Source organism: Gavia stellata, chromosome 35, assembly GCF_030936135.1.
Source record: "Gavia stellata isolate bGavSte3 chromosome 35, bGavSte3.hap2, whole genome shotgun sequence".
NCBI lineage: Eukaryota > Metazoa > Chordata > Aves > Gaviiformes > Gaviidae > Gavia > Gavia stellata.
Genome location: NC_082628.1, coordinates 576,537 through 603,178, shown reverse-complemented (window position 1 = coordinate 603,178; position 26,642 = coordinate 576,537). Strand labels below are relative to the sequence as shown.

The window sequence follows — 26,642 nt, the reverse complement described above, 5'->3', positions numbered from 1 at the left end:
CCACGCAGGGACATTGCCATGTCCCCGCCAGGATTTCTCGGCTGTCTCAGCCCAGAGACGGGCTGCACGGGGACGTGGCGGGGCAGAGTCAGGAGGGGGCCATGCTTCGGGCACGGTGCTGAGCCCCACTCCACGCTGGCGGCTGCGTGGCAGGAAAAGCCTTTGGGGACCTTCTGCCGTGAACCTCAACATCAGCTCTCCATCCTGGAGCTGGAGGAGGTTGAGCGAAACCTCGGGGCAGCACCACGCTCCCACCCAGGAGCAGCAAGCAGGGACCAGGGCGGAGGCACGAACCCACCGCAGCCGAGCAAGACGTCGGGCAAATGATATGGGACGGGATAGTGCATATACCTGATGTCAGGAACAAGCCTGGCCGGGCTTGGCAGACCCCCTGAAACCCAAAATTATTTCTATGGATTTATTACGGCTTTTCTGGAGGATGCTCCACACAGTGAAGTACTTTGCAGGACACAGCCCCTGCCCTGGCCACCTCCTGCAGGGAGGCTGCCAGATGCCACCATGTGCATTAAACCACCTTTTCTCCCCCCATCCTTCCCTCCTGAGCAGATGGCAGTCGTACGAATCCCAAAGCGCCCAAAGCTTCGCCTCCAACACCAAGCGGCACTCGGAAGGCACCTTCACCACTCTTAGGGATTTACCCACGCCGGCCACCCTAACAGGGGCCGACCCTGGGATCCCGCTGAGAAGGCAGAGTCCCAGGGAAGGTTTCCCATCCCTCTTTGAGGAGTTCTCGGGTGACAGCTCGAGCTGGCTGCCTCCGGAGAGGGACCCCTACCCCCACTCATGCCCCCCAATTATACCTGTACCACCCAGCACCCCATCCCCAGGTCCAACCCCGAGGCCGAGCCCTTAATTCTCCCAGAGGGTCATCACCTTCCCTTGGCTTCCAGCTCCGGCCTGGGGCTCTTCCCCAGCCTCTCCCTCCACTTACTCCAAACCCCACCCTCAGCACAGCCCCACACACACTCCCCTCCTCCTTCCTCTGACCTCTCTCTTCCTTAATCCTTTCCTCACCTCCAGCACACTATACAGAGGGAGCCAGACGCACCACCTCCTCCACTGACTTCCCTGGCCAGGCGGGGACACGGTTGGAAAAATACTTTGGAATACCCGGAGCTGCTCAGCTCTTGCGGCCTAAGGCTTCAACTCCTTCAGCTGCTTCCGCCTCCCTTTTCTCGGGAACCGCTCCCGCGGCGCTGCAGGACAGCAGCTGTCCCCTCCGACAGTCACCATGCCACGCTGGCAAAAGTCAACCTACAGCTTGCAAAACCCCATCCCGTAAAAGCCGTCTGATTTTGGCCCTGCTTGGGGATGTACCCCTTTCTTCCTTACAGAGCAATTCTGTAGTTTCTTTTCCCCACCCGTTTGCAAGGAGCAACAACTTGCCCTTGGCATTTGGGGTTGGCTTCATGCACGAACAGGCTCCCGCAGAGGATGGGACAAGCCGATGGCAGGAGGGCTCGTGCACCCGTCCCAGCTGGGCACGAGGCACCAGTTGCAGACGCCGAGAGCCTGGAGCACGTGCTGAGCCCACAGCAAGATGCAGGGCTGCAAGGGGACCTTTTCTTCTGGCTTGTCCTCTCCTCCCAGGCTCCACGGCCAGCCGACTCGACCGCATGTGCCTGAGGTGACACCACAGCCCAACGACCCCCCGCCCCAAAACCTCAAGAGAGCACGAGAGCCATCTCTGCTTCCCAGCTTCTTCCTGCATAGCGGCAGGGGAAGGGAGAAGGAAAAGGCATCTTGCCGCTTTCCTCCCGGCTCATCCCACCCTGGGAGAGAAGAGACTTTGCAAGGACAGGGGAGAAGAAAAAACTACAGAGTGCCAGGGAGGTAAAAGGAAGGAAAACAGCACTGAATGATAAAGCGGCAGCAGTCCCTCTACCACTACAAACCCACACCACCACACGCACGTACACACGGGAACTTCACGACACCGAACTCCCATTGACTGGCACGTACACCTCAGTTTGCTGGTCTAGAGATACTGAATGCCTGAAGCACACCAAGGAGAACTGAAAACATCGACATGGCTTTAATGGGAATCCTCCAACTGGAAAACAGCGGTATCTCCCCGTCTCTGCGTTGGCACGTCCCTGAGTCACGTTCTCACTCCTCCCCTTCAAAGCCGAGGCTCCTAAATAGCAAAACTGGGGGGAAAAAAGACAAAAAGAGGGAGAGCACCATCAGTGGAAGACCTGCCGGCTGCTGCTGGTTCAACCCTGTTCGTGGGACCACCCTGGCAGTGACGAGCTGGTTTGCATGCCACGGTCCTCGCTGCCTGTTCCCAGGGACGGGCCGTTTGCTCGGTACTGCCTGCCGAAGCACGGGAAAACTGTAGGCATGCGCCGTCGCTTGCAGAGGAGCACGGTCACGTTCACATGCAATCCTTTACCTCTTTCCTCCCCGGATTCAGACTGTTTCTGTGTTCATAGTGAGAGCCTTCCACACGCTCGTTTTCAACACTTCCTCCGAGATATTAATCTCGCAAGGATCAGTCCTGCAATAAATATTTTACAGAGCAATCCGTGACTATGGGAACTGATGCCACCAAGTGCGTTAGCATCAGCAAGAGGAACAGCGGGGCCCCGAGAATCCAAGCTCAGCATAAGCACGGCAGGTTTTGCTGGATGAGGAGTTTTGCGAGGCAAGCCTGAGAGCTGCAGAGCTACAGCTCCATGCAAAGGCTCTTGCGGGCGTTTAGCCCTGGAGTGGGCTCCTAAGCCACTGCTGGTACAGATCATGCCTGCAACCCCTCGTTTTTACGTACGAGGATCTCCAGCTACCCTAAAGTCACTGAGGATGTGACTTTTTGGGGTCAGATGGGAGTTGTGCAGCCACTCTGCTTGGAGGCAGAGCCCTGCGATCCCCTCCTGCAGCCCTGCCCGTAGATGTGATTTTCCCACCAAGCTGACTGCTGCTTTCTATGGGACGCTCAAGAAAGATGCAAGTGGAAAAAACTGTGCCAAACACCTTCCAACTAATCTTGCCGGGGGTCCTGGCACTTGGTGGGGCTTTACCTGTCCCTGCTTTGCTTCGGGATATCCAAGTTGCTGGTCTTGCCCAGTTTCAGCAGAACTGAACCGGCAGCAGCAGCAGCTTCCATCATTTTCGGGGACTCCTGACGGAAGAAAGGGACAAATCAAGTTCTCTGTCTTGGATCCAAGTGGAAATAAACTGAACACCCAGCAAAAACATTGCATGCTGCCCTCTCCTTCTGACTCGTGGCACCTTTAGCTATTAGCGCAGCAGGGTAAAGACCTTTCACTCTGAATTTTTTGGGGGGGGGGGTTAAAAACACTGTTACGAGCCAATCTTTCCATCATCATCATCATCATCTGTTATTATAAATGACTCATTTAAAAAATTATACCTCTATTCAAGTGTTAAGCTCACTGCTCATTCACGGAAAAAAAAGGTTAAGATGTGGGATCCAGGCTATTAGGATCTGTTTCTTTTGAGTTCTGATCTTGCCCCAACATGTAAAGACAAGCTGTGCTAGAAACAGGCAATCTCACAGCCCGAGGGAGATGTCCAGCCGCGAGCGCCCAGCAAGCGTTACCTCTTCTTCATTGGCTTCGTTTTTGGCACCGTCCAACTTCTTCTTCTTGCTCTCTGGCATAAGGTCATCCAGGAAGCTGAGCTCTCGCTTTGAGAAGCAGAAATCCATGGCTTTCCGGACAAATACAAGAGCCAAAACCTGCACGAAATAGAGGGAAGATGCGGTGAGGCCAGAGGTGGTGCTACATCTCACTCCAACGCGGCAAACATCCCTGTGCCGAGCGGCACCGCCTCTTACCATCATGGGAAAGACGATGGCGGCACGGGACACCTTGATGGCCCAGAGCAGGACGAGGCAGATCAGCTGGATCACGGTGAAGAAGTGCACCTTTCGCAAGGGGACGTGCCGCAGGTAGATGAAATCCGGCTGGTGTTTCGCCGGCATCCAAAACAGCTTCAAGCGATCGAAGAACTGCAAAGTCAAAGTGGAAAAGTTGCCACCTTGGGACTGCGGAAAGCTTCTGGCCCTCTTGAGACGTGGAGGGAGTTTTCAGGATCTCGCTCGCCATGAGAAACCGTGGATCCCACTATGCTCCTCCTGGGAGCAGCACCCATTTTCCCTTCGCTCCAGCTAGAAACCAGCTTGCCCGTGAGAGCTGCCCACCCACGTGCAATTATGCCACGTTATTCTATGATTAGCTTGTCTTGGCCCACTGAATCCCCCAGCAAGGATTTCCACCAGTGGTAGAAATTGCCTTCCCTGTGCACTCAACTCCCCCATTTTCACCTAACCAAACACTGGCCTGCCCTAACCTGTGTTTAAACAGGGAGCGCTCAACTTGCCCGGTCCTCCCAGCCCTATAGACCTCCTGTGCCTCCTCCAATCTTTTTCGTACACAAAATATTTTCATTGCTTGCTTTCCGAGAGGTTTTTTTCCCATGCCGCTGCTTTTTTCCTGCTTCTACGGAGATGAAATACCAGGCAGCGGACATGCTGCACGCTGTAAAAAAGTCCGTACCTGAATTTCTCCGAGCGACGACACGCCCATGTAGAGAAAGACGCCGTAAAGCACAGGCATTGGTATAAACTGAAAGAAAGAATGCAATCATTTATTTTTTTAAATTGCATTTTCAGTAGTACCACTCTCTTCTACAGGCACTGCCTCAAATTGCCTACAGCTTTCCAGTTTCCACAGGGTTAGAGACGTGTCGGATTTTAACCAGCAGAGCTTTTGTGCCTGCGAGTGAGCTAACGCTCTGCTTTAGGCTGAACATTGGAGTTATCTTTCATCAGCAGAATCCTATCTTCCAGAAAGGTTGGAGGAAAACAGGCGACCATGCTACCATATGCCACGTTCTGTGACGGTAGAAAAACCTTTCTCCTTATTCTTGTAGCAACAAGCAAAAGCGACATGCCTCCTCTTAGCCTAGCGAGGAGATTATCTTGTGGGAGGAACACGCAAGGAAGCCCATGGAGATGATTTCAGTGTGTTTAGCTACTGGAACGGCTGTGCTGAGGCATTTGGGGGAGCAAATTGCCATCGATAACGTGCTGAACGGCTGGAAAGCGTAAGCGAGGAGGCTGCTTCCCACTGTGGGTCAAGCCCCAAGGTTTGGGATCACCTCCTCCTCCACTCCACAGCTGCTCGGGCCTGGAGAGAGGGGACTGGTTTTGGGTAACCTCCAAAAAGCTCGTGGCTGTTGGGTGTTTTGCATTTTCCTCTTACCTTTAACACAGAAGTGAAGAAGACAGAGCAGCCCATGAGCACAAAGATCATGGAGCCAGTGACTCTCTGCTCTCGTATCCCCAGAAACTTGGGTTGTTCTCCTGGAGCTGCGCACTCAGACTCGACTTTGAGGCTATTCACGTGGGTGATGGACAGGACGGTGGCAGCCACAAACCAGGGCAGCCCCATCACGGAGCACACCCCGAGCATCACGGCCACCATGAAAAGGTCCAGGTGGTACCCACATCCTTTCTGCGGGAAGCAAAACAAGGAGATGAGCGTCCCACAGCACAAGAGCAAGGACAACGTCGCAAGTCAGGCTCAAACCCCGCTAGAGCGCAAGTCAACTTCTTGAGAATTTAAAACACGCCTCGGAAACAAATAAGGAGGTATCTGCTCTTTGTGCAAGCCCCTTGCATGAAAAGGTGGCAGGAGTTCAGACAAAGTGGATTTGGTTGTGCGATAGCTACTTCTCAAAAGAAAAAAAAAGACCGGGTTTTTTCCTTCATAAAGAAATTTCCACCACTTGCAAGTAGGATGTGACTCTGAGTTATCCCTGGCAGCGCGTCAACACAATTCGATCCCCCATCCACTGCTGACATTTTAAAACAAAACCACGCTTCTCTATTGCTCCAAGATTAATTTGCTCCTCTGAAAGGCTGCTCATCTGAACTCCCTGTCGTTTGCTCCCTGTGTCATCATTAATGCAGGAGAGCATCCTGCCACGCAGCCTGACGTTTTCCCAAACCAATGCCTTCCCAAAGCATTTGGAATAGGAGCTTCTCCCCGTGCCTGCAGCCCGGAGTGGGTTGGGGATGGGCTCATCTCTTGCAGCCCCTTACCTTCAGCCTGTGCTCCTTCCTGTTCACAATAACAGCAGTGATCTGCTGGTCCATGAAGATCAAGATGGTGCAGAGCAGAGCTGGGATGAGCGCAGCCAACACCGTCCACCAAGGGTTGGGTCCTACGGGGTTGATGAAGCACCCGCGGTCGTCTCTGGTAGGCTGCAACAAAGCACACACATCAGCATCATCTCCCAGCCCAGCCACCTCACTGGCTTTGCTTTTCCCCTCCATTCCCATGTCAGAGCAGCTCCCAGCCCTGGCTTCACGTCACCCTGGGGTTCAGCACTGCCGCTGCCCTCTTTGCAAGCACCTACAGATACTTCTCCTGGAGGTGTCTAGTTTTGGGGCTGTCTTCTCCTTTCCCGAAGGAAACGATGCGCTTGGAGGCAGAAGAGGAGATGGTCGCACCACCAGCATCTCCTCCGGACTCAGCCCTGTCCTGCCCCGGCATCACCTTGTGGCATCCCCAAGGGCTGAAACCAGCTCCCTGCCAAAACACCCCGTTACCTTGAACATATGGGGGACGTGGAGCTTCGGTGATGGGATCCCAATCATGAAGTCCATGAGCACCATGACGACGATGGTGAGGAAAACAGCAAAGTCGCTTACTGTGGACCGTACCTGGGGCAAGAAACCAGAGCTGAAGGGGGCGTCGCAAAGGGGGCCACAACATGACATGGAAAAGTGAGGGACGTCAACACCATTAAGACCGGTTAACAAAACCCCTCCATGCTGAGGACATGCAGCCCAATCCCTTGGTTAGATACCGTTGCTGTGTTTGTGCCTGTGAGATCTGGTGCCAGGCAATACAAAATGTTTAATTAGGTGGAAAAGGGTTGTCTTAATTGAAACCTTAAAAAAAAAAATAAAATTACAAAAGAAGGAAGCAGATGTCTGCCACGACAGCCACGCTCACAGCTAAAACGGGAATAAGGCACTGAGGCATCATTTGCTCCTCAAAAGGAAGAAATAGTGTCGTTTGCTATGGCAGCTCCTCAGCTGAATCAGCCTTCCCCTTGAGCACATAATGCACAGAAGGTGAAAAAAAGTAACTGTGGAAGACCTGATTTCCCACTGCCTGAGCAAGAGATGGCTCCAGGACAGGTCGCCAGGCAGGTGGGAAATGCTACGATCCTTTTGCGCTCATGGAAATGAGTGAGGGACGTCCACGCTGATGGAGAGCTTGGCCTTCAAGGTCAACGTTTCCCAGCTCGACCGAGTGGTGGCAAATACTGCTTAGTGCTCCAGGAAAGCCATTTTGGGAAATGAGCGTGGAGACTGCTGCTGGCCACCGTCTTCTACCTACTCTGGTTGGGAAGTATCGGCTGGTCTTAAACTTCTTCAGTAAGCTCGACAGCACAAAGGTGGAGAAGAAGAGGATGCAGCACCAGAAGAGGACGTCAGGCGTGTAGGGGCCATTGGGTCCACAGGCAGGTCCTTGGAACTCTCCATGCAAATACCGACATTCCTGGAGAAACAGAGCATCAGGACACAAAGGCAGTGCACGTGCGGCAAGGAAACCTTGCATAACGAGGGGGTTATTTCTGCTGCCGGTCAGAAATATTGTCCTGCCACCGCGTTGAGGAGGCGGACAGTTATTACCCACGATGTTGGGCACAAGGTGGACTGGACAAGGTGGACTCTCCTTCCCAGGACCAAGCGGGTTAAAACCACCCATTAGATTTAAGCAATGACTTTTCAGAGCAGCACTAGCACAGCTGGAAGCCCATCACCACCTGAAGGGCTCTGACTTGTGCACCACGCGAATGCCCCTGGACCCCGTGGCCGCGGCACGAGGAAGCAGTGGCTCGGGGCACTTACGGTCACCGTGAGGTTTTCCCAGGCGATGCCAGACACGTTGATCTTGTTGCTCTCCCAGAAACGCAGGGTTTCATTGCTGGGATGCGTCGGTGCCTCACACTTACAGCTGGGAGGAGAGAAGCCAAGACACGGGTAAGGGAGAGGCGATGCAGGTGCAGCCCTGAGCTCCTGCCAAGGGGCAGGGGCGTTTTAGGAGGAAAAAACCCACTAGTCGATGGTGAGGAAGTCGAGCTGGCTGTGCATGTGCACAGGGTAGGTCTCCCGCAGGTGACTCAGCTTCTCTAGAGCCTCGTAGATGAAGATGAGGCAGATGAGGGAGGCGAAGGCTTCTTCGGTGAAGCGGGTGATGTAGCACACCAAAGAGCTGGCGTCGGTGGCCACCAGCACGATGCAGAAGAAGGCGGTCCACAGCCCGATGCATGCCCGCAGAGAGAGATAGGAGAGCGTGTACTCCCTGGGAAACCAAAATAAAACCAAGGGTGGAAAGGCCAGCAAGAGGCTCCAAGCTGGGGCTTAATGATAAATTTAAATTGCAATAAGGGTGGTTCATCTCACATCGAAGTCATCACAGCAGAAGGACTGTCATGGAAAATACCCATTTCACATGAAAAACTCCTACTTTTTCAATGAAATCATCCAAACTCACAACATTTCAGCAGTAGACTATTTGGCTACTTGAGCAAACTGTATTTCCACTTCCAGCAACAATCAGGCTAAAAAGTGCCTTGTTTTGTACTCAGAGGGAAGCAAATCTTCCCCCATTCCCAAACCAGAGTGATTTGTCTCCTCTTCCTTGTGCAGCCCATCTTGGGCATCCACATCCTTGTGGTTTCTCCTCCTCCAGCTGCTTCGCTTTAAGCCTAAAACCCCCAAATGACCCCATCCATCCTTCAGAGAGCCAGGGCTCTCGCACCATCACGTACTAAAGCAGCAGCGTGCAGCATCTGTGACACACAAGACAACTTCAATCGAACAACTGCCGCTGAGAGAAATGAAAGACAAACATCTTTTCTCCATCCCCGCTGCCTTCTGAAGGCTCTCACAGCACCCGGCCGCAGCAACCAGCCTTACTTGCAGAATTTGTAGAGGATCTTCTCAAAGACGAGCACGGGTCCGGTGCTGCCGAGGATGGTGAGAGGTTGGCCAGCAAAGAGGGAAAACACCACGCCGGTCATGGAGGCGCCCAGCAGCGACTCCATGGCACTCTGTCCGGGGAAGAGAGGCAGCAGTGAGTACAGAAAGCATTAGGGGGAAAAAAAACCCAGAGCAAACTCACTGCAGCAAGGACTTTTGCATGAGTTTTATCCTCCCCCGTGCCACCCAACAGAGAGAGCTGCTCACTATGTGGCCATCGGTCGCCTCCCCCAGCAGTCCCCCAAAGGTGATGACAGGGGACATGCAGGCACAGTAGAGGAAGAGGAAGGACGCCAGACACTGCAGCCTCAGACCATCCCGAAAGTCGCTCCAGAACCACGGGGCTTTTCGCTTCACATCCAGGATCAAACCTCCAAAGAGCCTGGAAGAAGGACAAAATAGAGACAGTTCTCCTGCAAGACCACATGGACTTTTCTTGGCTGCAGAAGGGCAATCACAAGCATGGAGTAATTTTCAGTGCTGAAAAGAAGCCGTCTCCTTCTCCCTTTTTACACCCACTAGAAACTGAGGCACGCCAAAATGCCCTCCAACAACAAAAATAAAAAGAAGAAAAAAGAAAAAACAAGACCTAACCTGAGAGCCCATCCCCTCTTATTGCAACACTCCCTTGCTCTGAGAAGCAGCAGAGCTCTACCTGGAGGTATTTGCACATCTGCTTCCACCCCAAATCAAGAAAACCTGTGTGCAATGATGCTGTGGCTGAGCCCAGCTGCCCACATCTCCCACCTGCCCAGCCCAGGGACCCAGATGGGCATGTGGAGCCCCTTCACTGAACCAACTAACCCCAAAAACCTGCTCAAAGGCAAGGTGCATGCTCAGATTTGGGAGGCAAGCAGAAAAAAACACCCCAAACTATCAAAGCTTGCACCTTCCCGTCCGCTCCAGTTCAGGACCGCTGTGCTTCTCTGGCTCACTCTCAGAAGCACTGTCATCGAGAGCTCCTGGCATCTTCCTTTTTTCCTGTTCAAATGGAAATAAGAAAGACAGCTATTTGTAACTACTGGCTTGTTTTGCTTCTGGTCTGGCCATGTGACTGTGTCAAACAGGGACCTGGTGAATCTGGACCCCTGAACAGCATCCCCAGCTGCCTGCTGTCCTGCCCGTCCCCCTCGCACCTCCCTCCACCGCAGCACCCACCTGCGAAGGGACGTTTTTCGGGGGCTCGATTCGGATCGATGGATCCCACTCTCCAGGCGGCAAGACCGTGACCTGATCCAGAAACTCATCGATGCCGGCCACGAGGTCAGCCCGGTTCTTGGCTTTATAGGCGACGTCATGGAAAACCTGCCCGTAGGAGACAACCTGCTCAGAGGACAACCCATCTCGCATGCCCTAAGCAGTGCAATAAGCACTTGGCTAAACGCAAGATAATTTCCCCCAAATTTCCTGCTGGCAATGGCAGGAAGTATTCCCCCAAAAGGAAAAATCTGTCCATCGTGTTCCTTGTAATCCTCTCCTCCACGAGGCCCCCCATCCCCCATGGCACACCGCAGCCTGTTGCTTAAAGAGGACAAGTTTTACTGGCCCTGGCAATGCCACCACTGGGGACAGCGTGCTGGGGACCCCGGGGAGAAGGACGAGGTGCAGGATGCACCCCGGGTGGGATTTCAGCCTCCAGGATGTGGGGGGATGCAAACGTGCGTGTTTGCTTTGGGGTGCGAACGAAGGGTGGGCTATTTGGAGAGCTGCCGGCAGCGGGGACAGCAAACGCTCTTGCTCACTACTACAGAGACAGGGAGAGGTGAAGAAAGCCAAAAATGACCCAGAGATATCCCTTCTCACGTCGCACCTCATCCGTCATGATAGTAGCCATGGACCTGCCGATCTCATGGTACTGATGGGCTTTTCCTTCTGGTCCAAGCAAAACAAACAGGAACCTGGGCAAGACAAACAAAAGGAGAGAGACGAACGTGTCATGGCTCAAAGAGCACCCAAGGAAATCCCTGGCAGCTCCCAGCCCAGAGCACGGCTCGAGAGGGGACACGGAGGCTCACCGACTCCGGTGATGAATTGGAAATTCATCAAAACCCATCGCAAATTTCATTTTGGGGCCAACTCTCATTCACGTTGGCCAATGGGTTTAAAAGCTACAGCAGGGAAGGGGGAAATGAAGGCAAGGAGACGTGGCTGGCAGAAACGTGCTGGCTCCCGCTGGCCTTGTTCCCTTGGGATGCCAAACTGATGCATGCCATCTGATGTTTTGTTGGGGGGGGTTGAAATAAAAACTTTGTGCTTCTCGTTCAGACCTTGTTGGGATGGGAACTTCCGTCATGCCCGAGAGGAGGACAGCCGGGGTCAGGCGGACAAATGCCACGATGGGCTGGCGAAGGAAATCCAGCTCTCCTACGAGCACGTTGGATGCTTCAGCCCCGCTGGGAATTTTCTTCATGAAGTGCAGCTCCGCCTGGGCACGACAAGCCATTTTCAGGCAATTACCCCAAAAGCAAAGCCCACAGCACCCTGCAGCTCCCTCTGCAGCCAAGGTTGCAACAGCAAATTCGGCCCTGAAGGCCTAAGAAAGCTATGAGTGTCTCACCTTGCTTAAATCCGTTGTGCTGGTCTCATGGTTCACCCCATTTTTAGCTTCCACAGTGGTGGGAGAAGGATGAGGGGTAAGTGTTTGAGCTGGTAGAAAAAAGAAAGACACTCAGAAAGACAGACAAGGAGCAATTGGGATGCTTCTCCTTTGCTAGGACAAACCTAATGGGACCAAAGCCCTGCAGAAACCCTCATCTGCTGCCAAAGCCCTGCAGAAACCTTCACCGGGTGCCAAAGCCCTGCAGGAACCCTCACCTGGCTTGTCGAGGAGGTGCAGGTCCGACCGCTTCTTGCTCACATCAGTAAACGAGCGGACGATGGGGAGCAGGCTGTTTCTTTTCTTCTCGTTCTGATGGTGGTGCTTCTTCAAAAGAACTTCTCCAATTTTTGCCCGCGTGCGCTCGTCAAACTCCGTGAGCTGTTCTTGCTGGCCCACGATCAGATCTGGGCATGGCACAGGAAAATGAGGCAGGGTTTGATCTAGGAAGGAAGGGCACAGCGGCGAGCCAAGCTCGGCCGTTCCCGGAGGGACGCGGCACCCACAGTACCTGCGATCTCTTCGATGCTGTTGGCACTAATGTCCAGCAGCACCGTGCCATTGATGATGCAGCTCCTCAGCTCAAAGAGGCTGTGCAAGGACAGCGTGGCCACATAGGGCTTGCTCCAGCGCTCGCCGCCGTCTTCCACGTCCTCCTCAAACTTCAGCCACCTGCGGACATCAGGTGTGGTCAGCCCCATTGCAAGGAAACAGCCCCAGCTCTCCAACCCCTTTAACAGAGCTACAGATAGCAAGGGGAGACGGCTCCTCCCATCGGCACCTGCAGCTGCAAAAGCTTCGCGTCCTGAGGAGTGGAAAACAGAGCCCGCGGGCTCTGCCGGCGCACAGGAACTCCTCTCCCACCGCAGCCAGCAGCAGGGATTTACCTTGCCGTTTCCTTCCACTCGGCATCTTCGCCCTCTTTCACGCAGATCTCATCCAGCTCGGTGAACAAGGCGTGAGGGACATGCTGCTCGTCCTCCTTGGTCCTGAGGATGAACTGCACCCGCTGGGACGGGGTGCCTGGGGGCAGAACACAGAGACCCGTCCCGTTACCACGCTCGAATATGGCCCATCACGCTCACGTGCAAAGCGGGCATCAGATCGGCACCAGTTCAGCCACAAATATTGGGCCGGCCCCTCTCCCCTGGCTCTGTTGGGGCTTGCACAGAGCCACGGAGAAGGAGAAGCATCTATTCCACCCCTGCACAAGGATGGGCAGCTTTCCTTCCCCACATTTCCATTTTTAAAGCAGGCATCCCGCTGAGGAAGATGAGCCTAAATCCATTATACATTTAACTACCTCAAAAAAAAAAAATGAAAGTTTTAAAAAAGAGGGTCTTGTTAAATAATGCCACTTTCCCTCGGAAGAACAGCAAGTCACTCAAACTAGCCACATGGACCTGCTTGCAGAAGACCCCAGTGCCCATGTAGCCCCAAGGAGTTTAGTGAACGTGGTGGCGGGACTTACAGTGGTAGCCCTGCTCCGTCGGGGCACAGTCCTCCTCCTGTTCCCGATGCTTCTGCTTGTGGGGTCGGTGATGCCGGTGGCATTGCCCCACCAGCGGCATCTGCACGCTGGCGTACAGGGTCCGGTGGCCTGCAAAAAAGCAGCATTTGCATCGCTCACGATATTGGGGAGATGGATGACACAGATGCCACGGTTAAATCAGTGCAGCCGTCCCAGGAGGAAACACCAATTTTGTTTTCACTGGATCCCTGAATGTCACAGACCTCTCCTTTTTTCCAAGCCTGTTTTACTCGAATTTTGCAACAACAGTGCACAACAAGTGATGGCTCCCCCAAAAGTGCCCTGAAAGCATCCAACCTCTTCTCAAATTCCAGCTTGGGCTGGCCAACACTCAGCCTTGCTCATTAAGCAGTGCCAGAAGGGAATTCTTTTTAAAATCTTTGTATGGCACAAGGCGACAAGAGAAGATCCAATCAGTCCCATGATAAGGAACTCCAGAAGAAAAGAAGAAAAGCACAGCCTCGCGCCTGCAGCTGTCCAATTATTCTCCAGACCTCTCCAAGCCAGGAGCAGCCTCTGCGAGTAAACAAGCCGTGAATTATCCAGCCCCATGGCTAAAGCTCACACCGTGACCTCCGCGGGGGCTTTTTCCCTCTGTTGAAAAGCCGTAATATTAAAACACGTGAAAATAACTGTGCTGCTTTATTAAGAAGCATGGCAGGTTTTGCTGCACATGATGTCACACCGAGTGAGGGACGTTGTAGGGACTTTGTGCAACGGGAAAAGGCGCCGGGCTGGTGGCCCCTCTACCAGCATCTCAGCAGAGACTCACCTTCCAACTCCTCCTTCTCATAGTGAATCTTGGCACTGTTGCTCCTTCTCCCCTGGTCAATCAGTGCCTCCTCGTCACGCCTCTGTTTAGCAATGAGAAGAAGGTAAAAGTTGGGGCTGGGCGTCTAGAGCTCCCTTGCGTCCTGCCGGCAAGTCTCCTTCTCTCTTAGACACCGTTTTGCCTCCGTGCTGCGACCAGGGACGCTAAACCTGCCCCTGGCAGCCCTCCCCAGTGCAAAGCATCTCCCCCTGCCCATCCTTCTGCCCTCCAGGGAAATGCCAATGGGATTTCGGGGAGAGTTTTCCCCCTGTTTGGGGGATGCTCAGCCCTTCGGCTGTGCTACCTGTAACTCTTCCAGAAGTGTCATTTTGTAAGCCCCGTTCTGGTTCATCCTCACGTCGGTCACCGGTTTGGGGGGATAATTGAACCTCCAGATCAATCAGGGGGCCAGAGTCCCCCGGGACACCTGGACAGCTCTCACCGAGAGGAGCTCAGTGGCACCCAGTGTGCACCAACTCCAGAGACACAACAAGTGACCGTTTATGGCATCACAATCGGTGATGCGTATCCAGGCAGTTATTTAAAGCCACGCACCCCAGGACTCTTCCCGCTTGGAAAACTTAGTGGATGGGGAGAAACCAGCTCTGCTTTGGGCAAAAACTAGCCGGAATAGAGAAAAGGGGTGTAAATGCCGCATCCTGCTGGGCCAAAAGGCATAAGCAGCGTTTGGGTGTATTTAAAAGCACAAGCTGCCAAAATACGAGTGAGGTGCAAAGCCTTGGGGAAAATACGCCTTACGGGGCAAAATACGCATTAGGAGGAAACATAGGAGGAAACAGGACAAGTGAGCACCTCCGGCTCTGCGGCAAGATGCTCTCAGCGTCCCATGGCCCTTCTGTTGCAGCATCCTCGAAATCGCGGCAAGCCTTGCGCGGAGATGCCACCGAAGGAAAGGGCCCCGCTCAGAACTCACTCGGTCCCGGTTAGGCCACTCAAATGGACTCGGAGCGCTTATTTTGTTGAGGAAATTGCTGGAGGAGTTAAGGGTTTCATAGAGCTGTGGGGTTGCGGACCTGTGGCCTTGGGATGGGATGGAGCAGGAAGGGGAGAAGCCTCCGGAAAGCAGTTTATCCCATCCCAGCATGGGCACCAGCACTTGCAAACGCTTTGCCTTCCCTCTCTGTCCTTCTCCGCTGCTGACAGGTGCCTGCAAAACATCACATTGTCAAAACTGGGCTGGGCAAGGGGATGCCGAGCTTTGCATCGCTCACTTTGGAGTTTTGGAGCAGCCAGAGTTGTTCCGCTTAGCACTATTTCCTAAGCACAAAGCTCCGGTTGGCTGCTTCGAAGCTGCTTTTGTTGGGAGGCTGAAAGCAGTAATTGCTTGTAAAACTGAAATCGGAAATCACTGGAGCAAAGGAGGAAGGTCCGGCTTTTCGGGGAACGGTTCTCTTTGCAGAAGGTGAGTGCCTTTTCCTCCCTTCTGTACTACCAACCTCTGAAGAAATTAAACCAGAGTAATGAGTGCTTGCTGACAGGCACCCAGCAGTCTGGTTTTCGGCAAATAAAGGGTGACGATTGGGCAGCCTCACTATTACAATGTGCCTCGTTCTTCTGTATTTGTCCAGACGAGCTCCCTTCTGGCTCTCTACCAGCCCACGCAGGGACATTGCCATGTCCCCCCCAGGATTTCTCGGCTGTCTCAGCCCAGAGACGGGCTGCACGGGGACGTGGCGGGGCAGAGTCAGGAGGGGGCCATGCTTCGGGCACGGTGCTGAGCCCCACTCCACGCTGGCGGCTGCGTGGCAGGAAAAGCCTTTGGGGACCTTCTGCCGTGAACCTCAACATCAGCTCTCCATCCTGGAGCTGGAGGATGTTGAGCGAAACCTCGGGGCAGCACCACGCTCCCTCCCAGGAGCAGCAAGCAGGGACCAGGGCGGAGGCACGAACCCACCGCAGCCGAGCAAGACGTCGGGCAAATGATATGGGACGGCATAGTGCATATACCTGATGTCAGGAACAAGCCTGGCCGGGCTTGGCAGACCCCCCTGAAACCAAAAATTATTTCTATGGATTTATTACGGCTTTTCTGGAGGATGCTCCACACAGTGAAGTACTTTGCAGGACACAGCCCCTGCCCTGGCCACCTCCTGCAGGGAGGCTGCCAGATGCCACCACGTGCATTAAACCACCTTTTCTCCCCCCATCCTTCCCTCCTGAGCAGATGGCAGTCGTACGAATCCCAAAGCGCCCAAAGCTTCGCCTCCAACACCAAGCGGCACTCGGAAGGCACCTTCACCACTCTTAGGGATTTACACACGCCAGCCACCCTAACAGGGGCCGACCCTGGGATCCCGCTGAGAAGGCAGAGTCCCAGGGAAGGTTTCCCATCCCTCTTTGAGGAGTTCTCGGGTGACAGCTCGAGCTGGCTGCCTCCGGAGAGGGACCCCTACCCCCACTCATGCCCCCCAGTTACACCCGTACCACCCAGCACCCCATCCCTAGGTCCAACCCCTTAATTCTGGCCAGTGGTCTCTTGATTTCTTACTGGGTTTCACTTCTGAAGTCACCTCAATCTCTTGGGATTGGACCCATTGGAAGGGGTCCAGGGGAGGCCCCAGAAATGGTCGGGGGGGCTGGAACCCCTCTGCTATGAGGACAGGCTGGGAGAGTCGGGGTTGCTCAGCCTGGAGAAGAGAAGGCTCCCGGGAGAGCTTGTTGTGGTCTTCCGGTGCTGAAAGGGGGCTACAGGGGAGGTGGGGACAGACATTGCAACAGGACGTTGCAGGGGGGACATTCGGACTCCACCACCTCATCATCGCCGGAGCCTCAGGAGATGCTGGGAAGAGCCGGAGCTGCCACCTCCGGGTCCCGCTGGTCCTTGTCCCCCTTAAAGTCTTGCACCACGCTCTCCTCCTGGGGGGAGTCCCCACAGTCAGGGCAGGTGGGGACCCTCTCTCCTCTCCAGGGAACCCCCCAGCCTGTCCAGGCCCCCCTTGCCACCTCCCCAGGGTTCCCCAACCTCCCTGACCTGCAGGGTCATGTCCCCTCGAGTTTCAACTCCCAGGGTGTCCCCCATCTCCCCAGGCACCTCCTTGTCCCCAAAAGTGGGGGGGAGGCAGAGCCAGGGAGAGGACCCAGGCGTCCGGGTGCCCCCCCCACCCCCGTACAAACCCCAGGTCCTGATCTCCCCAAACTCATCCTCCAGCCCCGGGTACCTTCGAGTTGTACCACTCCTCGGCTTCCTGCAGGGTCTTCACGGCAATGAAGACCTCCACCGGTGCCGGCGGGCTCGGGGCGCTCACCTCCAGGCCCCACAGCTCCTTTCTGGGCACGCGGGCCATCACACCGCAGCACATGGACCTGACCCCGGTGTCCCCCCTGCCCTGCCCACCCCCATATCCCCCACCTCCTCATGCAGCTCCTTGAGGAATCCCATCTCGTCCACCAACAGCTCGACCTTGCGCTCCAGCTCCAGGCGGGACAGTGGGGAGAGGCCAGGTCCTGTGGGGAGAGGCCAGGCTGAGCTGCAGTGCAGCGTGGAGTGTACGGGACTCCTCCAGGCCTCCCCCCCAGGGCGGCGCAGGACGGGGAACGCCCGGTGCACGGGGCATCGCTGGGGCCTTCGCACGCGTGGGCAGCCAGGTCAGGGGCCCTGCGTAGGGCAGGGACATCACCGGTGTGCGCTGCACGGGGAGGTGATGGGGGAATGGACACTGCACAGGGTGGTCGGGCACTCAAGCCCACCCAGCCAGAGCCCCCCCCCGATAACAGGCCCTTCTATCTCCTTCAGCACCCTGCCCCAGCGGGACTCTGAGGTGGCAGCGCCGGCCCTTCCCAGTGTCTCCCCAGGCACCCGCCATGCTGAGAGGTGTGTGGGGGGTGTCCTGGGGCTGGGAGGGGGGCTCAGGATAGAGGGGGAAATCCTGGCATCAGGGAGAGACCCTGGGAGTGGGGCTGGGGGACATCTGGGGACAGAAGTGTTTCTTGGGAGGCTGGGGACACCATGTGGGGGTTGAGACTGGGGGGGATGACCCTGGGGAGGTGGAGAGCATCCTGGGAGGTCAGGGTCACCATGTGGAGGAAGTATCTCACCCCTCCACACCTGCAGCCATGCCCAGGGGCAGCCAGGACCCTGACCCGCTGGGGGACCAGGATGGGGACGATGGGGACACACCCACAGACACTGCACAGATAATAAAATACTTAATGCTGCACCTTGTTGTAGGGTCTCCAGGGTGCTGAATTCATGGAAGCTGAATTCATGGGATAACGCACCCCAGAGCAGCTGCTTGCTCCAGACCAAGCTGAGAAGGTGCCAAACCCTCCTACAAGTGCCAGTCCCCCACCAAGGGACACAGACACCAGTGTCCCCTGCGGCCACAGAGCAGCTCATCCCTAACCAAGCATCCCCCAAGCTCAGGGCCAGGCTTTTCCCCCGCCTCAACGGTCAACTCACCACTGGGTGGCTTGCAGTTTCACGGCCAGCTTGACAGCCTCCAAGCAGAAGGCTTTGGCTTTACACACCACCTCCAACCTGCTGAGGAGAGCCACGAGGTGCTCCGAGCAGGTCAGCGTGTCAGCCAGCACTCGCCACTTCAGCAGCAGGTTGTCCCCTGCGAGGGAGGACAGGAAGGTGACTGGAGCTGCTCCTCCTGGAGAGGCAGGAAAGGAGCCCTACTCTTTCCAGAGGAGCAGTTGGCTTTCGGTCTATGCAAGCAACCGGCTCACCATAATCCACAAACTGGACGTTGGATGCCGTTGTCTGACAGCCCAGCACATCACTGCCCATCAGCAGGAGGATGATGCCGTGGAAGAGCTTGTGGGCTTCGGCAAGAGCCGCCTCGGGAGTCTTCCACCCTGCGCGGGGGCAGTCGTGGGTATCAGCACCAACCAAGACCTTCCCAAGCCCCAGCATGGAGTGACTCCCCCAAATTCCCTCTCCTCACCCCAAACGGGCTGGTGTGGAGAAACCCAGAGGTCAAATGTTTGCACGGAGCTTTGCCCACGACCCCTGTCAGCCTGGTGCTCACAGAGCCACGGAGAAGGAGTGTTTTAAACATCCCCCAGCAACTGACCTTGCACAAAGATCTGCTGCCGGAGCTCCAGCGAGAGGTGGGCAGGGGGGAGGCTCCCCAGCAGCGTTACCTTGGCCATCAGCTTGTAGAGAGCTTCTGGGAGGTGCAGGGAGGCTACAGCCTGCTCGGGGCTGCGCACGGCCGGGACGCCCGGCGTCGCCAGGAGCTGCTTCCACAAGCCGGAGCCATCGTCCAGGCTTTTGGACAGAGCTGAGGGCACACCACGGGCCTGAGACACCCTGACCCAAAACCAGGCGCTCCTGGAGAGCCTCTTCACGAAGGGCCCGACCCCCCCAGCGTCCTCACCGGTCTCTGTCGCCAGGTTGAAGGAGATGCCATATATATATAGGAACCTGTCCTCCAGCAGCCTGCCTTCATAGTTGAGGTCGTTGGGCTGAAGGTCATCCAGGTTCTTCAGCCCCTGAGCTTTGGCTCTCTGGTCCCTCTCTATGCTCTGCAGCGGGGGAGAAGGCAGTGGCAACACATGTTAAAAGACACCACGGCATTTGCAGTGGGGTCTGGGTGGCTTTTGGCAGTCCCGGTGCATTGCCAGCAAGACTGAGGAGGGCACCTCATGCGTGCACGGAGCCCCGTGGCGTTTCCAGATCCGGACCTGTTTTGGCATCCACAGCCCGGCTCTGCTGCTCCCACCCACCTTCTCCAGCTTGGACTCCAGGGTGCAGATGTAGAGCCAGAGCAGAGCCTGTGCCCGGTCATTGAGGAGCCGGTCCCGGTTCTGGGTGCTCCTGGGCACCAACTCCAGCAGCCGCAAAGCTTCACAGATCGAGTCCAGGGAGGAGCTGCCAGAGAGAGGGATTAGAAACAGCCTTCTGCCCCCAAAACCCTTGGAGCATTGTAAGGGGAGGGACAGATACACCCCAGGACAGAGCAATAACACTCCAGATCCTTAAAACTCCCCCCGAGGACCCTCAAATGCTCCTTGGGGACTTACAGGGACACAGGGAGGTGATCCCGGCACGCCGGCCTCCATCCACCAGTCCGTCTGCTGGGTGTAGCTGTGGTAGCACAAGACCTGGGCCAGCTCCGTCAAGCCGATAGCTCACTCATGCAGGTGGCCGCTCTCCTCCGAGCAGATCTCCAGCAAGTCGCAGAGGACATTGTAGCGTTCCTGCCCTGTGTTGGCTCGGACAGTCTTGTAGGCCTTTGACTCCGCAAAGAGGACAATCACCAAGGTCTCCGTGTCCAGGCTGCAGGTGGAATGCTACCGCAAGCTGGGGCAGTACATATACATCCCCCTGCAATATCCCCTGCTGACCTTGCAGCATGCATCCCTACGGCACAGTCCCCACACCCCCACCGCCGCCCTTTTCGCCAGACGCTCCAGCAGCCACATCCCTCGGTCTCCGGATACCGCCGGCATCCGCCCCGGGCTCCGGACCAGGGCAGACCTAGAGGCTGGCTGACTGTCGACCCTGGTAGACCTGGCAACCGCCGCCGGCCCTAGAGCCGAGTAGGCCTGGAGGCCGCTCTGGACAACCAAGCCGGCTGGTGGGGCAACCACCGCGGACCGCGGTGCCGGGTGAACCTCTTTCTCCCCAGAGCCAGGTAGACCTGCACAGCCGCCCTGGGTATTTTGGGGTGACAGCCTGCTCTTCCTCTTGCAGATTTCTCTGACAGCATCAGCAAGAGCAGGACAGCGGGCTACGAGTCAGGGGAGTATGAAATGGTGAGTCCAGAGCACGTGGGCATGTGAGCCACCCCGGTGCCTGGTCCCTCGTCCCCACTCAGCCCGCAGTGACGTCCCTGTCCGGGGCCGCAACTCGCAGAGAGTCTCAGAAGGCTGGAGGTGGGAAGGGAGCTCTGGAGGTCATCTGGCCCAGCCCCCTGCTCAAGCAGAGCCACCTAAAGCCCAGGACCGTGTCCAGCTGGCTTCTGAGTAGCTCCAAGGAACGAGAGTCCACCGCCTCTCTGGGCAGCCTGTGCCAGTGCTTGGTTGCCCTCACAGTCCAGAAGTGTTTGCTGCTGTTCATGGGGAACCTCCGGTGCTTCAGTTTGTGCCCGTGGCCTCTGGTCCTGGCACTGGGAAGAGCCGGGCTCCGTCCTCTTGGCACCCACCCTTCAGATGTTGACAAGATCCCTCCAGAGCCTTCTCCTCTGCAGGCTGCACAGTCCCAGCTCTCTCAGCCTTTCCTCACAGGAGAGATGTTCCAGCCCTGTCGGCATCTTTGCGGCCCCTTGTGGGACTCTCTCCAGCGTGTCCATGTCTGTCTTGTACTGGGGAGCCCAGCACCGGCCCCAGCACTCCAGCTGTGGCCTCAGCAGTGCTGAGGAGCGGGGAGGGATCACCTCTCTCGACCACAACACTGCTAACGCTGCCCGGGACAGCGTTCGCCGCCTTTGCTGGATTGTGTTTAGCTTGGTGTCCCCCAGGACCCCTGGGGCCTGTTCCACAGAGCCGCTTTCCAGCTGGGTGGCCCCCAGCGTATAGTGGTGCCGGGGGCTGTTCCTCCCCAGGAGCAGGACTCTGCACATCCCCTTGTTGGGCTCCAAGAGGTTCCCGTGGGCCCGTTTCTCCGGCCTGTCCAGGTCCCTCTGGACAGCAGCACGACCCTCTGGCCGCTCAGCCGCTCCTCCCGGTGCGGTGTCGTCTGCAAACTTGCGGAGGGTTCGCCCAGCCCCATCATCCAGACAGTTAATGAAGATGTTAAAGAGTGTCGGACGCAGCACTGGCCCCGGGGGTACACCGGTCGTTGCTGGCCTCCAGCTAGACTTCGGGCCGATGGTCACCTGCCTCTGGGCTTCGCTGTTGGGCCACTGCCAGCCCCCCTCGCTGCCTGCTCGTCCAGCCCAGACTTCAGCAGCTTCTCTTGGCAGATCTTGTGGGAGGCAGCGTCAAAGGCTTTCCTGCGGTCCGGGCAGAAAGTTCCCACTGCTCTCTCCTGGTCTACCGGGCCAGTCATTCCGTCGTCGAGGTTGATAAAGCTGGTCGCGCATGACCTCCCCTGGGCGAATCCATGCTGATTCCTCTGGAGGATTCTTCTGTCGTTCGTGCGCCTGGAGGTGGTTTCCAGGAGTAGCTGCTCCACCGCCTTCCCAGGGGAGGAGGTGAGGCTGCCCAGCCTGTGGTCCCCTGGGTCCTCCTTCTTGCCCTGCCTGAAGATGGGGGTGACATTTGCTTTCCTGCCGTCCTCTGGCACTTCTCCCAGTCACCGTGAGCCGTCAAAGATTATCGAGAGTGGCCTTGCGATGCCATCGGGCCGATCGCTCAGGCAGGCCCTGGCCAAGGGGTCAGTTTTGCCATTAGAATTGCAGAATTTGATAAAAGACTGTTAAAGGTCAAACACATTTGTGCCAGAGGGGTTTTGTGGATGTGCTGACCTCTTCTGGCTGCACACCCCTCCCCACTCGTAGCAAAGCCCAGATGACTCAGAGAGGGCAATGCTGCCGCCTTCCTGGCAATACCAAAGCGAAAGAATTAATTTTTATCTTGGCAATTGTCCCACTCCAAGAATCCCTGTAGGGATGCGCCCTGCCCGCAGGCTGTCGCCTGGGCTTTCTCTAAAGGGGGAGATCGCTGGGAGGAGCAGGGCAGCAGCAGGGCCCTGACCTGTGCATCTGCCGTCAGGCAGATCCCTCAGCCTTCGTGGGTGCATCCCATCTGTGCCCGCGCACTTGTGTACGTCCAGTTTCCTTAAGTATCCCCTGAGCCGATCCTCTTCCGGCAAGGGCGCGTTCCTTGCTGCAGCCTTTCCCCGGCCTCTGTGACCTGGGATTGCTGAAGGCCGGTGGGCCGGTAGAGACGGAGGCCAAGGCGGCCTTCAGTGCCTCAGCCTTCCCCAGCTCCGGTGTCCCCAGGTCGCCTGCCTCGTTCAGCAGCGGCGAGCCCCCTTTCCCCTCGCCGTCCTTCTGTCACCTGGGTGCTCACAAGAGCCCTTCTTGTTGCCTTGGCCATCCCCGGCCAGGTGGAGTTGCTTCGGCGTTGCTGACCTCATCCCTGGCTGCTTGGGCAATGTGTCTGTCCCTCCCAGGCTCCCTGTCCCTGCTGCAGCCTCTGCCTCCTTCCTTTCCGTGCCTGGGTTTGGCCAGGAGCTCCTGTTGGCCCCGGCAGCCTCCTGGCTTCTTTGACTGCCCAGCCGTTGGGTCGGAGCGCTCTGGAGCTTGGAGGGGGCGGTCCCTGAACATGAAGCATCTTTCTCGGGCCCCTCTTCCCTCCATTGCCTGATCCCAGGGGAGTGTTCCAAGCAGAGCTTGGAAGCCTGGGCCGGAGTCTGCTGTCCGGAGCCCGGGGCTGTGAGCCCCCTCCTGCCCGCCCTCAGCATGCTGAACTCAAGCATCTCGTGGGCGCTGCAGCCCAGGCTGCCTTTGAGCTTGATGTCCCCCACGAGCCCCTCCTTGGTGGTGGAGACGAGCTCCAGCGCAGCCCCTCTCCTCGTTGTCTCGTCTGTCACTCGGAGAAGGACGTAGTTGTCAATGCTCTCAGGAGCCTCGTGGGCTGCTGATGTCCTGCTGCGTTGTCCCTCCAGCAGGACTCTGCGGAGTCCCCCGTGAGGCCCAGGTTCCTGTGAACATGGGGCTGCTCCTCCCTGTCTGTCGAGGGCCTCACCCGCATGTTCTTCCTGGCCAATGCCTTTTCTTGCCTTTCTGGGCAGGTAGGGGCGGGCACCGAGGGGAGTTGGGTCCCCGCGTCCCAGCCGGCTCCCCCCGCCCTGGGCGCCTGGTGCCGCAGGAGGCCGTGAGCCCCCGCCTGACCCCCCGTTGCTCTCTCTGCAGCTCGGCGAGGGTCTCGGTGCCAAAGAGACGCCGCAGCAGCGGTACCAGCGGCTGCAGCACGAGGTGCAGGAGCTGCTTAGGGAGGTGGAGCAGATCCAGGTGAGCACACCGCTGCCCTGGGGACCGGTGGGGAGGCCGTCCCGGGGGGGTGACGCGTCCACCTTTCCCCCCCGCCCCAGAACACGGTGAAGGAGTCGGCGGCGGAGGAGGAGCTGACGCCCATGGCCTTGGCCAGGCAGGTGGAGGGCCTGAAGCAGCAGCTGGTCTGCAGCCACCTGGAGAAGCTGCTGGGCCCCGTCGCAGCCGTAGACTTTGCAGACCCCAACGGCGCCCTGGCCAAGTGAGTGGGGTCCCGGGCCGCAGGCCGGGGGGCGGGGGGCGGATGCCAGCGTCCCCGCGGGGCGGTGCCGGGGCCCGTGCCCAGCTTTTCCCCCTGCCCAGGCGGCTGCTGCAGCAGCTGGAGGTGGCGAAGTGCGGCAAGGCGGCGCCGGGGAAGAGCCCCGCCAAAGCCCCGGTGCCCCCCGGGGACGGCGTCACCTTTGAGCTGTACTGGAGGCCGGAGCAGGAGCAGTTTGCCCAGACTGCCAAGGTGAGCGTGGGGCCGGGGCGGGCAGTGCGCCCCACCCCAAAATGGGGTGTCCTGCCGTCTCACCCCCCTCATCTCCCCGCAGATGGCGGAGCTGGAGAAGCGGCTGGCGCAGCTGGAGGCGACGGTGCGGTGCGAGCCCGACAGCCAGGTGAGGGGCCGTGGCTCCTGCCCTGCCACTCTGCTGCCCCCCGTCCCGCCCCACTGATGGAATTTCCTTCCCCACAGAACCCGCTGTTGGTCGGGCTGAAGGGCAGCAACCTCGTGGTGAGTCAGGCAGGGGCTGGGGGGTGTGCCGGGTCCCTGTCCCCCCACACCGTGGCCGTAGGACTTGGGGGGGATGGTCCCAGGGTGCTGCCATGTCCCCCCTCGCCCTGCTGTCCCCCCCCAGGAGACCGTGCAGGTCCTGCAGGCCAAGGTCAACATCCTGGACGTGGCCGTGCTGGACCAAGTGAAGGCCCGGCTGCAGGTGAAAGGGGGGGGATGGCGGAAGGAGGGAACCGCGCGGTGGGTGTGCTGGGGCCGTGGGAGAGCGCCAGGACGGCGCTGGCCGCGTCCGTGAAACTGGGGGTGGGCACTGCTGGTTTTGGGGTCTCCCATCCGCTGCCCCCTCCCCAGAGCGTCCTGGGGAAGGTGAATGAAATTGCCAAGCACAAGGCAGCGGTGCAAGATGCCGACACGCAGAGCAAGGTAAGAGCTGGTGGGGGGGGCCCCCAAAGGCAAGCCCAGCGTGGCGGGGGCTATGTGGGGCCCCCCCTGCAGACTGTGCCGGCCCCGCCCCATCCCGCAGATCCACCAGATCTGTAAGACGATGCAGCGCTGGGACCCCGTGGCCAGCACCCTGCCTGATGTTGTGCAGAGGCTGGTGACCCTCAGGGACCTGCACGAGCAAGGTGATGGGCTGGAGGGGTGTCGGGGACAGTGGCGTGGTGTGAACGGGGACATCTCCCGCTGGGTGGATGAGGGGATCGAGCACTCCCTCAGCAAGTTTGCAGATGACCCCAAGTTGGGCGGGAGTGTGGATCTGTTGAGGGTGGGAAGGCTCTGCAGAAGGCTCTGGCCAGGCCGGATCGATGGGCCCAGGCCAATTGTATGAGGTTCAACCAGGCCAAGTGCCGGGTCCTGCGCTTGGGTCACAACAACCCCATGGAACGCTGCAGGCTTGGGGACGAGTGGCTGGAAAGCTGCCCGGCGGAAAAGGACCTGGGGGTGCTGGTCGACAGCCGGCTGAGTATGAGCCAGCAGTGTGCCCAGGTGGCCAAGAAGGCCACCGGCATCCTGGCCTGTATCAGAAATGGTGTGGCCATCAGGAGCAGGGAGGGGATCCTGCCCCTGTACTCGGCTCTGGTGAGGCCACACCTCGAATCCTGTGTTCAGTTTTGGGCCCCTCACTCCAAGAAGGACATTGAGGTGCTGGAGCGTGTCCAGAGAAGGGCGACGGAGCTGGTGAGGGGTCTGGAGCACAAGTCTGATGAGGAGTGGATGAGGGAGCTGGGGTTGTTCAGTTTGGAGAAGAGGAGGCTGAGGGGAGACCTCATCGCTCTCTACAACTACCTGAGAGGGGGTTGTGGGGAGGTGGGTGTTGGTCTCTTCTCCCAAGTGACAAGCGACAGGACAAGAGGAAAGGGCCTCAAGTTGCGCCAGGGGAGGTTCAGGCTGGATGTTAGGAAAAATTTCTCCACTGAGAGCGTGGTGAAGCACTGGAAGAGGCTGCCCAGGGAGGTGGTGGAGTCACCATCCCTGGAGGTGTTCAAAGAACGCGTGGACGTGGCACTGTGGGACATGGTTTAGTGGGCATGGGGGGGGTTGGGGCGGGGGTTGGACTTGATGATCTGACAGGTCTTTTCCAACCGTAGTGATTCTGTGATTCTGTGATCTCGGGGCGGGGAGGGGACACCGCTCCCCCCCGGCACTGGGCTTTCTCCTCCCTCCCAGCCATGCAGTTCGGGCAGGTCCTCGTACACTTGGACACCACGCAGCAGGAGATAGCCGGCGCTCTCAAGGACAACACGGTGCTGCTGGCGGAGGTGGGTCCCGCCAGCACCTGCTGGGGTGGAGTGGGGTCCCTGTCCTGCCCCCCCTGCTCACCCCCTTCCCCACTTCCCCCCAGGTGCAGAAGACAATGAAGGAAAACCTGGCTATCGTAGAGGACAACTTTGCGGACATCGACGCCCGCATCAAGCGGCTGCAGAAGTGAGAGCACCCGGGAGGCCCTCCCCGCCTCTCTGCCCCCCGCCGGGCCCTGCGCCCCCCCGGGAATCACTCCCTCCCCCCGCAGGGCCCAGCCCCCGCTTGTAAA

General features: G+C 57.7%; 2 protein-coding genes across 2 annotated transcripts; one reads left to right on the top strand and one right to left on the bottom strand.

Annotated features, from left to right (window-relative positions):
• Positions 1 to 1,045: 1,045 nt before the first annotated feature.
• On the bottom strand, positions 1,046 to 14,036 carry LOC132320378 (electroneutral sodium bicarbonate exchanger 1-like). The gene is made up of 22 exons (XM_059832671.1): positions 13,949 to 14,036; positions 13,142 to 13,245; positions 12,533 to 12,705; positions 12,157 to 12,317; positions 11,864 to 12,052; positions 11,607 to 11,695; positions 11,317 to 11,474; positions 10,860 to 10,947; positions 10,208 to 10,354; positions 9,939 to 10,030; positions 9,257 to 9,431; positions 8,987 to 9,120; positions 8,124 to 8,369; positions 7,916 to 8,021; positions 7,401 to 7,562; positions 6,602 to 6,715; positions 6,092 to 6,253; positions 5,250 to 5,501; positions 4,542 to 4,610; positions 3,821 to 3,994; positions 3,584 to 3,721; positions 1,046 to 1,072 (listed from the first exon to the last, which is right to left on the bottom strand). Exons 2-22 carry the CDS (start codon positions 13,214 to 13,216, stop codon positions 1,046 to 1,048), a joined length of 2,931 nt encoding a protein of 976 aa, XP_059688654.1. The 5' UTR covers positions 13,217 to 13,245; positions 13,949 to 14,036.
• A 6,274-nt stretch (positions 14,037 to 20,310) lies between these two features.
• On the top strand, positions 20,311 to 26,545 carry LOC132320332 (dynactin subunit 2-like). The gene is made up of 12 exons (XM_059832611.1): positions 20,311 to 20,386; positions 20,652 to 20,713; positions 23,758 to 23,856; positions 23,937 to 24,097; positions 24,199 to 24,346; positions 24,429 to 24,494; positions 24,572 to 24,610; positions 24,735 to 24,812; positions 24,962 to 25,033; positions 25,134 to 25,236; positions 26,279 to 26,370; positions 26,454 to 26,545. Exons 1-12 carry the CDS (start codon positions 20,311 to 20,313, stop codon positions 26,538 to 26,540), a joined length of 1,083 nt encoding a protein of 360 aa, XP_059688594.1. The 3' UTR covers positions 26,541 to 26,545.
• Positions 26,546 to 26,642: the final 97 nt, after the last annotated feature.

Excerpts from the sequence above, each read along its gene's own strand:
- LOC132320378 (XM_059832671.1), bottom strand. The coding sequence starts at position 13,216 with ATGCCGCTGGTGGGGCAATGCCACCGGCATCACCGACCCCACAAGCAG. Across the intron at positions 12,706-13,141 it reads GGGAACAGGAGGAGGACTGT|CGTGGTAACGGGACGGGTCT; the intron begins GCCCCGACGGAG and ends GCCATATTCGAG. Across the intron at positions 8,370-8,986 it reads ATCCTCTACAAATTCTGCAA|GGAGTACACGCTCTCCTATC; the intron begins GTAAGGCTGGTT and ends TTGGTTTCCCAG.
- LOC132320332 (XM_059832611.1), top strand. The coding sequence starts at position 20,311 with ATGCATCCCTACGGCACAGTCCCCACACCCCCACCGCCGCCCTTTTCG. Across the intron at positions 24,495-24,571 it reads GGTGCGAGCCCGACAGCCAG|AACCCGCTGTTGGTCGGGCT; the intron begins GTGAGGGGCCGT and ends CCTTCCCCACAG. Across the intron at positions 24,813-24,961 it reads AAGTGAAGGCCCGGCTGCAG|AGCGTCCTGGGGAAGGTGAA; the intron begins GTGAAAGGGGGG and ends CCCCCTCCCCAG.